This window comes from Benincasa hispida, chromosome 1, assembly GCF_027475165.1.
Source record: "Benincasa hispida cultivar pf3 chromosome 1, pf3_genome.v1.1, whole genome shotgun sequence".
Lineage (NCBI taxonomy): Eukaryota > Viridiplantae > Streptophyta > Magnoliopsida > Cucurbitales > Cucurbitaceae > Benincasa > Benincasa hispida.
Genome location: NC_143478.1, coordinates 3,142,067 through 3,156,371, shown reverse-complemented (window position 1 = coordinate 3,156,371; position 14,305 = coordinate 3,142,067). Strand labels below are relative to the sequence as shown.

Genomic DNA, 14,305 nt, shown 5'->3' with positions numbered 1-14,305 from the left:
GAAGAAGGCAGATCTGATATGCCTTCTGCGATTTGGGTTTTTAAACCCATCTCCCGACGGCTATCATAAGCCATTTTGGAGATCCGTCACCAAACTCCCGACAGGTATTTTCTACCCGTCGGGAGTTTGGACTATCTCTCGACGAATTATATATGGTGATGGAAGTTAGCAATAACTGCTGACGCTGCTCTTACGTCGTCAAGTGAGACCCTCCCCTGACGATTTATCTCCCGACAGTTTTTTTAGGAGTCGGGAGAGCCTTTTTTTCTTGTAGTGATATTTATTTAATTAATTAATTAACATCATACGTTTATTTGTTTTCACCTCTCAAAATTAATTAATTAATTCTTTATGAATCAAATTCATAAGAATGTAATACTTGAATTCTATTCAAATATTTCTCTCTTAATTATAACTCAGATCTATAATTAACCATATCATATTAATCTCATTAATATGTTATTCCATCAATTGATTTGAACAATTCAAATCATTCCTCTTTTTCTTTAGTGAGCTAACAAGGGAATCTCGTGGACATACAATATGAGATAAATTTATCAATTAAACTCTTTAGTTAAATTAATCAATATTCATTAACTACAGACACTCCATTAAAGACTAGTAACTGCACTCTTCACACTGTAGATATATTTCTACGTCCATGGATATAGCCAATAATAGCAAGTTGTCCTTCACGAGTGCGCATTACACCAACTGGGTCAAATTTTCGTTTTACCCTTGGGTTACCTCTGTATCCTTAAGTACCAGTGCTCCTCTGATGAACAACTTGTTTTTGGTCTAACCAATAAATAGAAATCCCTCTCGTGCCAATGGGAGGGTAGGGCCCTTTGTTCAAGTCTTGGAGGCATCACTTAAAGGAACACTAATTTACTTCCCCTAAAGTTGGGAAGGAGTGAATTCCATATTGTATTATTATGTTTCCGGCTACCCACTCAGCCTTATCCCCAATATGGTAGGCATGTTGAGTCGGCGAACTGACAACTCTCACTCATACAAATCAGAGGACAATCCCTCGTGAATAGAAGTTTATAATGCACTCAAGATTAGAACTAAGTTGCTTAGGTCATCCAATTGAAATAGGAACCTAACTAGTTAACGACGTTACATCTAGTGGTTATTATTTCGCGGTCAGGTCTTATGCAAACTCATTGCATACGATACCCCCACTTGCGTGTCACTTACACGAATGTGTTGGATCATTGCGTTTATATCAAATAAAAAGTGAGTCGTATCCATTGTGTCATCAGGATAAGGTACCCAACATTATCCCTATATTATAGATGCTTTAGGCCTTTTCTTGAACATTAATCCCTATACGTCTCCACATACAATTCAAGACTTATAAGGCAGTCTTGGATGTTAGTTTATTGGAGGTCATTAAGACAAAATATAACACAATACAATTAATAACATGTATTAAATTAACATCGATAACTATTTATTGATGACGTTCAATTGATAACATTTACTATCTACGAGTTTTAGCGCATAAAATCCAACAAAGAGACCATCTGCCTATGTGTTTTGCACTATGTTCAGATGACTTGAGGCATCAAAAAAATTATTCTTTTTTTATAACGACTCTATTGGCTTAGAGTCTATTTGAATTTGGCTTTTTAAATGTTTAAAAGTTTTTTGGGCCATGCGTCTGCCAAATTCTTCATTCCTTGAGAAGTCTTTTCACCTAATTCGTGTTTTTTTAAATTACTTTTTTAGATATAGTTTTTTTTTCTTGACAAACATTTTGAGATATAGTTTGCCAATCTAAATATGACCAATTCTCCATCTATCTTATATTTGGTATATACATACTCATTTATTATGTAATTAAAACCATTATGAATACTATAACTATTTATTAGATAATTAAACCAGTAATAATAAATTAATAATTATAAATCTAGGGTCAAGATAAAAATAGATTATATCATTGATATTATACATTATGATGTTGAATGTATTTTTTTTATTAATATTGTCTTTTTAATAAATGTGAAAATGAGCATAGCTTCAAAATAATTGAGATATTTTTTTCTTTTAAACCAGATCCAAAAGGAAACAATATTTTTTTATGAAATAATTTTGAAGTTTTTAAAAGAGCAATACTTAGTGTAGTCTAGGGTGCAACTAAATCTCATACTTCCCTTCTTTTAGTAAAAAATAAATAAATTTTTAATTAATTTTTAAAAAAATAGATATATGTCAACTTTTCATTGGGTGCAGCACCCAACTGCACCTATGTTTTTTCTTTTTTAGAATAAATGACGTGGAAGTGTGTTTTGATAATTATTTGTTTTTGTTGTTTTTTCTAATGTATTTTCATAAACAACCCATCCTTGGGATGAAAAAATATATAATATTTAGGTTAACTGAGAAGTTTATTTTTTAAAGATAAAATTAAATGAGAAGTCTGGCATTATAATTTTGAGAGATGTGTCCGTTAGTCATTTGAGTTTTTTTTTTTTTTTTTTTTTTTTTTTTTTTTTTTTTTTTTTTTTTTTTTTAGTTTACTCATGACTTTTTTAGAATCTTTAAATGATTGATGACCCGCTCTTCATAAGGATATGAAATCTAACTTTATGCTTGCATCAAAGCCTATTTTCATATTTTATAATGTACTGTGTTAGGGAAAATAAGCTCTATCATAGCCACGATAAACATGACCATCCCTGATTTGATATTGTATAAAACTGTTAGTGTCGTTCTTACGTAAGCAGAATGTTAGATTTTATTCTTTTATGGGGGATGAATCATTAATCATAAAGAGTCCGTGAAAAAGTTATTTATACAAAAAAAAAAAAAAAAACTCATAGTCATTGAATATTATATATTTTATAGGTTCATTAACTTTTAATTTTAATCATTTTTTTCATAATTTAAAATAGATTAGAATTTACGCACAATTAAAGGTTCATGACCCATTTAGATATAAAGCTTAAAGCTTGTAAAGTTATTATACCCACATCTTTTTTTAATTTAATAATATGTAAAATGGAGTATTCGGCCTTAGACATCTTAGGTCGATGATATATACTTTCTATTAGTTGAATTATTAGACAATATTATTCTTTTTTAAGAAAATCTAGTAACTAAATAGACATTTATTTTCTTAACTTATAATTTTAACAATTTTTTGAAATCACAAAACTATGAATGACATTAGCGAGTAATGTCAATGTAAGTTAAAACAAACATAGTTCTGACATAAAATTTATATTATTGACATTAAAATTGGAAGTTGGATTCCTCCTCTACTCCATATATTATAAAAAAAAAAAAAAAAGTAATGTCAACGTACATAATAAATATAACATTAACTCTTACAAATTATTTAATTGGAAAAAGAAAAAGAAAATTGAAATTAGTTTCCAAAAGTAGCCCCTGAACTTTTAGTACACACAGAATCACGCAGATGCAAACCGGAGTATCCAGCATTTAAGCACCTAGCAGCCTAGCAGTGCCCATTCTACAATTTCGAAGACTTTCAGGCAAATTTTAGAAATTTGGAAATATGAGGGGAACCAATTTAATTAATGGAAAATACTTTCAACATTAACCCATTAAATAGTTTTTCCCTCTATAAAAGGAACTTGATAAACAAAAAACGTAGAAATTGAAAGAACTTGAGCTTCTGCATTAATGGCGTCTATACCAGGGATTCTCACCGATTGGCCATGGAAGCCTCTCGGAAGCTTCAAGGTCCTATTCCTCTTCGTTTTCTTCTTGCTTCCTTCATATTCTGCTAACTGTCATTGTTATCAATGCTTGTTTGTAGTTCCACATAGACCGAATCTCATGCCTATAATCTGTTTGTTAAAATGAACATTAGATATTCCACGAAAATGAACTTCTAAGTATGATTTATTGATGATCCACAGCCATAAATCATTGTTCAATCTTTTCATTTTGTGTTACTTTTATGCGCTAGGGATTCGAAATGGCGATTAGAAAAGATTTGTAGTCTAGTTAGTGATGTTAGTTTATTTTCTTATAAATCCATTATTGACTGAAATTTGTTGAAATGAGACTGTATCATTGCGGATTTCTGGTTGCAGTATCTGGTTTTGGCTCCTGGTGTGATTCACAGTATCTACCATTACATGACGAAGGACGAAACAGAGAGAGACATTTCATATCTTCTGATTTTTCCTTTTCTTTTGTGGAGGATGATCCATAGCCAAATGTGGATCTCATTTTCTCGTTATCAAACTGCAAAAGGCACCGCACGGATCGTCCACAAGGGCGTAGAATTTGAACAAGTCGACAGAGAACAAAACTGGTAAAATTAAATTTAATCTTCATACATTATTGCACTCTCTGTGAACAGAACTATTGAATAGAAGTGTACGACTCTTTTTGTATGGACAGGGACGATCAAATACTGTTGAATGGAGTGTTGTTTTACATAATCAGCAATTGTATTGAGAAAGCTTCAAATCTTCGTATGTGGAGGACAGATGGAGTGGTAACGGTGTTTTTGCTACACGTAGGACCAGTGGAGTTTTTGTATTATTGGTTTCACAGAGCTTTGCACCATCATTATCTCTATTCTCGCTACCATTCCCACCACCATTCCTCCATTGTTACAGAGCCAATTACAGGTAAGTTGATTACTTCTCCTAAATAGATTTGCCTTTTGCTTTATTTACAACCATAGAAGTTTTCTCCCCGCTTATATATTCTGGCTTGGTTTACTAGATTATTGATATTGCATCTAATAAATAAATATATTGTTCAAAAGTGTGTTATATAAGTGTCAATACATAAATGTTGAGTTGTCAATTTTACATCTAAATTTAAAAAGCATTTAAATTAACAAATTTTGTGGCTTTTTACTTTAAGTTCTATATATATATATTTTGTGTATGATATAGTGAAAATGTCAAATGTCTATTTTTTTTAAATGTCGGTACTTCTTTTTCTCATAAGCAAGGGTGATATTTATTTAATGTATTGATTACTTTAGCTAATTAAATAGAGATGTACAGTTTTTTCTGCAATTGTGTAAAGATTTTTGTAAACTAAATGAGGGGAATGGAAGATGCATTAAGCCGTCACCTCATTTTCTGTCTCTGTCTCATTGGCCTTTTTTTAAAAAAGGTTTTTATTAGAATAATTTAATATTATGTTGTCATGATTATTATTATTATTTTAAATTTTATTATTATGTCTCAATTGAATATTTAAATTTATATTATATATATAAATAATTTAACAGATAAATATTTATCTACTTGAAAATTTGTGTAATTTCTCTTAAAATTCAAATTGTCCATATGGAATCAATCATATAAAAAATTAGTGAAAATCTTATTTGTTTAATTAATATTTTTCCATAATAATAATTTAAGTTAATTGATTTTCTTAAGAAAATAATCAAACGAGAAAAAATTTATGTGGAAATCCCCACCCTGATTTCCATGTGAAATTTCACAGTATAAAGAATAAAATGGGAACAAGGATTTGGACATCTCTGAAAGTCTTACATGCATTTTGCTCTCTCTCTATATATACTTTGTAGTAGTGGTCAAGATTTTCTTGTTCAAAATAACATATCATATTTATTATTAATTAATATATGAAAAGAAATGATCTGATAAAAATAACAATTTAGTCTTTAAATTTTAGTTAATAATAATTTAGTCTTTAAATTAGGTTAAATTTCAAAACTTTGAAGTCAAAAGTTCCACCAAACACAACTTCTTAGAAATTAGAAGGAAGAATTAGTAATTCCCTCTCTAGATTTCTAGCAACTCACGATATATTTTACTATTATTATTTACTAGTGAAAATAACATAATTGAAAAATATTAAAACACACGATATTAAGTAATTATAAAATTTAAAGCAATAACGACTAAATATTTTTTTAGGAAAAGGTAAAAACCTAAAAATTAGGGACTAAAACACATATATCTAGCCAACTTATTGTTCAGAGATTAACACACCTTTTAAACAGACTCTATGAATCTCATGTTAATTAACAGAAATTAAATAAGAAAAATGCTGCTCTACTTTTAACAGTTTCACTTCTAAGTTCTAAATCTTAAAAGAGATGTTTTTAAAAAATGCATGTTTTAGTTGAAATTTAATTCATATATTTTGGAACTTAATTTAATTTACAGAAAGGTAGAAATTAGATTGTTAAAAAGCAAGTTCATATCTTTTTTAGAATGGCCAAGGATGAACCCATAATGGCTGAATTGGATTTGTTTTGGTGATGGCAGCTGTGATTCATCCATTTGCAGAGTTATTAGCATATTTCATTCTGTTTGCCATACCTTTGATGGTAACAGTGTTGAATGGATCAGTATCAGTGGGAGCTTATTTTTTATACATTACTTACATTGACTTCATGAATTATATGGGACATTGCAATTTTGAGTTCATCCCTAATCGCCTCTTCATTCTCTTTCCTCCTCTCAAGTTCCTCATCTATACTCCATCGTAAGTCCCTCTCTCTCTATGCTTTAATTTTAATTTCTATTTAGTTCCTTTTTTTTTTTAAGAAATGTTTAGGTGCATCCTGAGTTGTTCCATTTTTGAGTAACTGACTTCAATCCTACCACAAAAATAAACTTAAAAATATTTAAATTTTTTCGTATATAAATAAAGTTTGTCACGAGACAGACTGTAATTAGATAATTAGATGTGGACCGCACAAATATTGATGCACCCAAGATGTAGCTAATTATTTTTCTTTAAAAAGATCCTCAATATTTTTGTTATTACTATATTAGAAAAAAAAAAAATTAACATACCCGAGGGAGAAAGTTACCTCATTATATCATGCTAGGCAAATTAATTAGATGGGTTGAAAAATATGAGCATTTGAGTTGGACTAATTTAAAGTCTAAGTAATAGTTGTTAAATTTCTTGGACATATTAGGATTTTGATCACTTTTCACTTCAGCTACATTTTAGTAGATTTTAGAACTCATATGATTTATTATTATTATTATTAATTTCCTTGAATTTTTATGCTTTTATAATCAATATACTTATCCATATAATCTTTTCAATAGGCTAAGGATTAGGGGGGAAATCCAAAATTGAAATCTCGATAGTACTAAATTTTTAATTGTTTAGTCTTAGTTTCCGAACTATTCAGATTTTGGTTTTTGTTTTTAAAAATTAAATTTATAGATCATTCCACCTCTAAGTTTCTTTTTTTTAATCTATTTTATACCAATGATTTAAAAAATAAGTCAAAATTTGAAAACTAAAAAAATAGCTTTCAAAAACTTATTTTTGTTTTTTGAATTTAGCTAAGAAGTAAATCATTAAATATGCACATCATGGTAAAGAATTGAGAAAAAATAAGCTTAATTTTTAAAAACTAAAATAAAAAATAAAATGATTATCAAACGGAGCCTTAAAATTTTGATTGCTTTCAAAATGTTTCTATAATATATTATGGACGTAATTGAGAAAAGAATTTTTACTTGAGTTATATTTAGAAGTAATTTTGAAATAATTAAAATTTCATTTTACTTAGATCCAAAATCACTTTAATACATGTTTTTAATGGTTCAAAATCAATTTAATGCCTTTAATTAAAATTATGCCTTTAAAACTAGTCTCAAGCATGCCCTTAATTAACGGTGAATGCATATTCATAACTGTTGTAAAACTATTTTTATTTACTTTAAACAAGTATTTGTTTGAAATTGTTTAGGGTTTAGGGTTTATTGTGTTTTGGTTAAAATATTATTTTGGTTCCTACAATTTGGAGTTTGTTTAATTTTAATTCTTGTACTTCAAAATGTTCAATTTTAATATAATTCCTTGTACTTCAAAATGTCCAGTTTTAGTTTTTGTATTATCTATAAATCTTAAATTTAGTCTCTTGAAAGCTATTTTTTTTTCGAAATTGGCTAAATAAAAATAATAATTTTCAAGTAAGAAAATACAATATGTGAATATGTTTTCAATACTTTTAGTACAAATACTAGTAGATAATAAGATTACTATCAATAAATCTTAAATTTAGTCTCTCAAGAGCTAATTTTTTTCGAAATTGGTTAAATAAAAATAATCATTTTTAGGTAATAAAATACAATATGTAAATATGTTTTCAATACTTTTACTACAAATGCTAGTAGATAATAAGGGTTTTTCTTGATAAAAATCAATGAAAATAATGATAATAACTAAATTTAAGATTTTTTGAAAATATAAGAAATAAAATTGAACAATTAAAAACACATAAACTAAAATTGTTTAGTTGAACAAATATGAAAGTACAATAACAAAATGGTATTATATCTAAAAATATGTGTGATTCTATATATTCATGGAAAAATCAATGTAGTTAGGGCTTTTTCTAGAAAAGAAAAAAATCATTATAAATGCAAATATAAATGTGAAGAGTGAAAACTTAATTTTTAGGGAATAACACATTTTTTGTCCCTAGATTTTGGCTCTAATTTTTATTTGGTTCCTAGGTTTTAAAATGTTACATATTTAGTTTTTAAGTTTTGAGTTTTATTTAATTTTAGTCTATAAATTTCAAAATGTTACAATTTTGCCTTTGAGATTTGAGTTTTATTTCAATTTAGTCCCTAAGTTTTAAGATTTTACATTTTTAATCTCAATTTTTCATTAAATACTTACTTTCAATCATTGACATCAATTTCTATTAATTAATTAAAAATAATTATGAAGTAAAATTTTAAATTTAATTTTAAAAGTGATAAAAATAGTGAACTTAATTAATTATAATTCTTTTAACGATTTTTAATTTATTAATATAAATTAACTCATCTTCAAACAGAGACCAAATTGAAATCAAAATCAAAATCAAAATGTAAGAATTAAATGTGTAACATTTTAAAATTTATAAGTAAATAAAAATTAGGTATTCTTTTTTTTAATCTTTAAAAATTAAAAATGTTTTTCTGGAGTAATAACAGGTTTCACTCGTTGCATCACACTCAATTCCGAACCAACTACTCCCTTTTTATGCCTTTTTACGATTACATCTACGACACAATCCACAAATCTACCGATGATCTGTATCTCCAATCCCTTAAAAGAGGCGAAGAAGTTGCTGACGTGGTCCATCTGACTCATCTCACAACTCCGGATTCCATCTATCCTCTACGGCTGGGATTTGCCGAGCTGGCATCCAGGCCCCACACTTCCACGTGGTATCTGTCTTTACTGTCCCCAGTCACCATGCTGCTGACGTGGATATATGGCCTTACATTTGTTGTTGAACGCAACCAATTTGAGAAGCTGAAGTTGCAAACATGGGCTATCCCTAAGTTTGACGTTCAGGTGACAATTTTTGCTTATTAAGGAGTGGAATAAATTGAACTTTTAAAAATATTTAGGACAAAAACTCAACTCAACTCCATTAATAATTATTTGATTTGAATTTTGAAAACGGTAAATATTTAGGACAAAACTCAACTTGGCTCGTAAAAAAGAAGTATATTGAATTTGTAGATAAATTCTAAAAAAAATACATTTTTAAATTTTAAAATCTAGTTGGATAAGCTTATCTTTCAAAACTCTATCAATCAATAAAGTTTTATCCGATAATCATTTATTTTTTTTTCACTTTTAAAAATAAAACTTATAAATATTATTTTCAATTATTTATTTTTTATTGTCCACTTTTTAATATATTTTTTTTAAAATTTAAGCTAAGTTTTTGAAAATCTTAAATAGTTTTCTTTTTATTTTATTTGAATTTGATTAACCGTTCGAAAAGAAAAATGAAAACTTATTAAAAAATTGAGATAAAACAAACATAATTTCAAAAAATAAAAACTAAAAACCAAATAGTTATCAAACGAAATCTAAATTAGTTAAATGAGGCCAACAAAAAAAATAAAAACTATTTTTCCATATAGAATTTGGCTACAAATTGAAATGATTAGTGAGGAAATATGAAAACCAAGTTAAATAAGTTATAAAAAAACAAGTGCAATTTGCAAAATCAAAATCCAAACAGTGACCTATGTTTTTTATTCCCTCTCTCCTTTTGAGTATAAACTAGTATGGTATCTAACAAAAGGAGCTTGAACTTATTTTGCAGTACTTACTTCAATGGCAAACCGAATCAATAAACAGCTTGATTGAAGAAGCAATAACCAATGCCGATCAGAAGGGCTGTAAAGTCTTGACTTTAGGCCTCTTGAATCAGGCAAGCAACTCATTTCTTCAAAAATCCCTTCATTATCATAAAAACCCAAATAACAAATTCAATATATATAATTTGCAGAGAGAGGAGCTGAACAATTACGGAGAGGTTTATATTCAAAGAAACCCTAAACTTAAAGTGAGGGTTGTGGATGGGAGTAGCTTGGCCGTGGCTATAGTGGTTAATAATATTCCCAAATTTGCAACTCAAGTCCTCCTCACGGGAAAAATTACAAAATTGGCTTTTGCACTTTATCATTCCCTTTCCAAAAAGGGCATTCAAATTGCTGTTTTGAATCAACAACATTACAAAAAGCTCAACAATAAAGCTTCCAACAACTTTGAAGAAGGCAGTCTAGTTCTTGCAAAAGGCCATTCTCATAATGTGGGACTTAATTCCAAAATTACTCCATATGGTTCTTTCCTTAATCATGTTTATTTTGAAACAAATTAAAAAGTTGATAAATATGATTTCCCTTTATTCTTTTTTAATGTAGATATGGTTGGTGGGAGAAGGACTTACTGATGAAGAACAGCTTAAGGCTCCAAAAGGAACGACTTTCATTCCCTTCTCGCAATTCCCTCCCAAGATTGTACGCAAAGACTGCTTCTACAACTTCACCCCTGCAATGGAGGCTCCTCCTTCCCTTCAAAATATGCACTCTTGTGAGGTAAATCACTCAAACAAATGTACACTACATTAAAGGGGCAGAACAAAGGAAGGAGAGACACTTGTTCCTTGTCTTAGTTTGTCTTAAATATGATAAAATTATGTATACAACTTTTAAGTTATACCCCAGTTAAGCTTTTAAAATAGATCAACAATGTATATAAAAAATAAAAATAAAAAAATAAATTGTAATGTATCCTCATTATGAAATTCCTAATTTCACTTTGGCTACGAATAATACAATTCAGTACACGTAGTGTAAATGAACTTTAATTGTTGCAGAATTGGCTGCCGAGGCGAGTGATGAGCGCATGGCGCATTGCTGGTGTGGTGCATGCGATGGAAGGGTGGACCGAGCACGAGTGTGGCTACACAATGTCCGATATCGAGCGAGTTTGGAAGGCAACAATTGGACATGGGTTTCAGCCTCTACACACCATTGCCTATGGTTCCTCTTAGTTTGTAGATTCGATATTTAGGTGTGTGTTGTATGCAGATTTGAATAAATGTGTGAGTTTGTATGTTCTTAAATTAGCAACTTTTGGTCTTTGTGGTAAGTAAACTACTTCCGTTGTGTTCAAAATTATCGACATAAAGTCATGGTTTTAAAGTTTATTAAGTTGTGAACTTTTAGAGTCCACGGTCTAACAAATTGGTAAGGTATAAAATTGATGGTTTTTAGTAGTGAGATTCACAAACTCTTTAAATCAAATAATGAGTGAAGTTCATAACTTTTACTTCTAACTCCTTGGCCAAACACGCCTACAAAGAGTATTACTTGGCCCAACCATATTTTTCTCAACCAAGCCATAGCCACAACAAAACAAAACCAATATATATATATATATATATATATATATATATATAAAATAAAATATTTACCAAGTAGCACCATGTGATTTGGACTATTGAGTTGAGCTTAAAAAAATGGTTGCATGCAATTATTACTCCATAAAAATAGATCTAAAAAGATTAATTATAAAGCTCAAACATGAGCATAATTCAACTAATATACTGCTTGTATTATCAAGTTAGAAATTTGATTCTTCAACCTCGCATATTATTAGTATTAAAAATAATAATAACTATTTACAAGTTTCAACTAATACAAATACAATAAAATAAATAAATAAATAAATGTGTGAGTTTGTACTTTCAAATTTACCCCAAATACTTTGACAAAAAAAATCTAAAAATTAATACCACGTTTGATAACTATTTTGTTTTTTGTTTTTATTTTTGAAAATTAACTCTATTGATACTACTTCCACTTCTAAATTTATTCTTTTGTTATCTACTTTTCAACAATTATTTAAAAAATCAAACCAAAATTTTGAGAACTAAAACAAGAAACTTTTAAAAAGTTGTTTTTATTTTTAGAATTTGGCTAAAAATTCAATCATTATACTTAAGAAAAATGCAAATGATTGTAGGAAATGTTGAGGAAATATGCAACTTTCAAAACCAAAACCCATAAACGAAATAATTATCAAATGGGCCTAAAATGTTTTAATTTTACACCAATTTTTTTGTTTCATTAATTATTTAATTAGAAGTTGTTAGCATAGAAACTTTTTAAAATGTCAAAATTTTAAACTAACCTCTCGTTTGCAACAATTTTACCTAATATAATTTTCTAAATTAAATTATAAAAAATGTCCATGAACTTTAAACTTTATGTAAAAAATGTCCTTAAAGTTTCAAAAGTTTAAAAAACATCCTTAAACTTCAAAAGAGTTCAAACAATACCCTTGCCGTTTGTTTTGGATGAAACCGTGAAAGTTTTGTTTCAAAAATACCTTTGAACTTTCAAAACGTTTCAAAAATACTCTTAACTCAATAAAAGTTCAAAACTATCTTCACCGTTAGTATTGAACAAAAATCGTTAATTCTTCGTGACAAAAATGATTTTGAAAATAAAAAAAATTAAAACGTTCCTACTGATCTATTTGTTTGAAGTTTTTTTAAGTTCAAGAAAACCAATTTTAAAATAAATTATATAGATATCCTGACTTTTTCATATAGGTACTCTCATATTTCTCTTAATTTTCCAATTCTTAGCTTACATCAATGTTCTCAACAACCAAAATAAAAACAAAAATTCTAAGTTAAAACATAAAATACTACAAAATTTCACAAAATTTCAAAATCAAAATCTCTTCTTGAAACATACCAAAATAATAAATAGTCAAATAAAAAAGTATTTGACTATTTATCATACATATAGGTACTCTCATATTTCTCTTAATTTTTCATATCTTAGCTTACACCAATTTTCTTAACAACTAAAACATACCAAAATGTTGCAATGTTGAAGGCCCCCTCACGAAGCGTCTTGGAGAGCAAATTGGAAAGAGTGCCTCTTCATGCATGCGTATCAAATAGAGAGCGATGTGGCATCAAAGGGCAGGACTGCAACGTTTGCCTAACAGACTGTCTTTATGAATGGCGCAGGGCACATGTGTTGCAGCACTTGTACAACGCAGTGTCTCCCCTTACTCGATTTCAACGTTTGCCTAGCAGACTGTCTTTTATGAATTGCATCTGAAACGTCCCAATAACTTCTTTTGCTCGATAACCTATTTAAGAACTAAAACAAATATTAAATTCCTAAGAACCAACATGATTTAGGCTGATACTTTTTTTATTTGACTATTTATCTTTTTGGTATGTTTCAAGAGGATATTTTGATTTTGGAATTTTGTGAAATTTTGTGGTATTTTATGTTTTAACTTAAAATTTTGGTTGTTGAGAAAATTAGTATAAGCCAAGAATTAGAAAATAAAGAGAAATGTGAGAGTAGCTATATGAAAAAAAATGAGGATATCTATATAATTTATTTTAAAATTGGTTTTTTTCGAACATAAAAAAAAAATTCAAACAAATTGATTAGTAGGAGCATTCTTTAATTTAATTTAATTTTTTTTAATTGTTAAAGTCATTTTTGTTACGAGGAATTAACAGTTTTTGTTCAAATACTAATGGTAAAGACATTTTTGAACTTTTATTAAGTTAAGGGTTTTTTTAAATGTTTTGAAAGTTCAACGATATTTTTTTATAGAACTTTAATGGTTTCCATCCAAAACTAATGACAAGGGTAGTTTTTGAATTTTTTTTAAAGTTCAAGGGTATTTTTGAAACTTTTGCAACTTCAAGGACATTTTTGTCACAAAGTGTAAAGTTCATTGGAATTTTTTATAATTTAATATAATTTTCTGAGGGAATATAAGCATATTTCTTATAATTAAAAAAAAAAATCAAAATACTGCCATAGAAGCAAGACGAGGGTGATCGGGTATGTGACCGAACAAGGTTAATGGTAAGACGGGGAGAATAATTGGCACCCGACATTAAATCGGCCAGGTGCAAATTGAGATTTGACCGGGTAACAAGGTGTAGGGGAGGGGTAACAAGGTGAGAAAGGGATACTCGGTCGGGCTTCATACTATGCTAACCAGGTAT

The 14,305-nt window shown here is 28.6% G+C and overlaps 1 protein-coding gene across 1 annotated transcript; it reads left to right on the top strand.

Annotated features, from left to right (window-relative positions):
* The first annotated feature begins 3,561 nt into the window (after positions 1-3,561).
* On the top strand, positions 3,562-11,458 carry LOC120072793 (very-long-chain aldehyde decarbonylase CER1-like). Its single transcript, XM_039025307.2, has 9 exons — positions 3,562-3,720; positions 4,077-4,300; positions 4,390-4,622; positions 6,249-6,468; positions 8,937-9,303; positions 10,070-10,177; positions 10,256-10,558; positions 10,671-10,844; positions 11,126-11,458. The coding sequence occupies exons 1-9, from the start codon at positions 3,661-3,663 to the stop codon at positions 11,300-11,302; spliced, it is 1,866 nt and encodes a 621-aa protein (XP_038881235.2). The 5' UTR covers positions 3,562-3,660; the 3' UTR covers positions 11,303-11,458.
* The last annotated feature ends 2,847 nt before the right edge of the window (positions 11,459-14,305 follow it).

Excerpts from the sequence above, each read along its gene's own strand:
- LOC120072793 (XM_039025307.2), top strand. The coding sequence starts at position 3,661 with ATGGCGTCTATACCAGGGATTCTCACCGATTGGCCATGGAAGCCTCTC. Across the intron at positions 3,721-4,076 it reads AGCCTCTCGGAAGCTTCAAG|TATCTGGTTTTGGCTCCTGG; the intron begins GTCCTATTCCTC and ends TTCTGGTTGCAG. Across the intron at positions 10,178-10,255 it reads CTTTAGGCCTCTTGAATCAG|AGAGAGGAGCTGAACAATTA; the intron begins GCAAGCAACTCA and ends TATAATTTGCAG.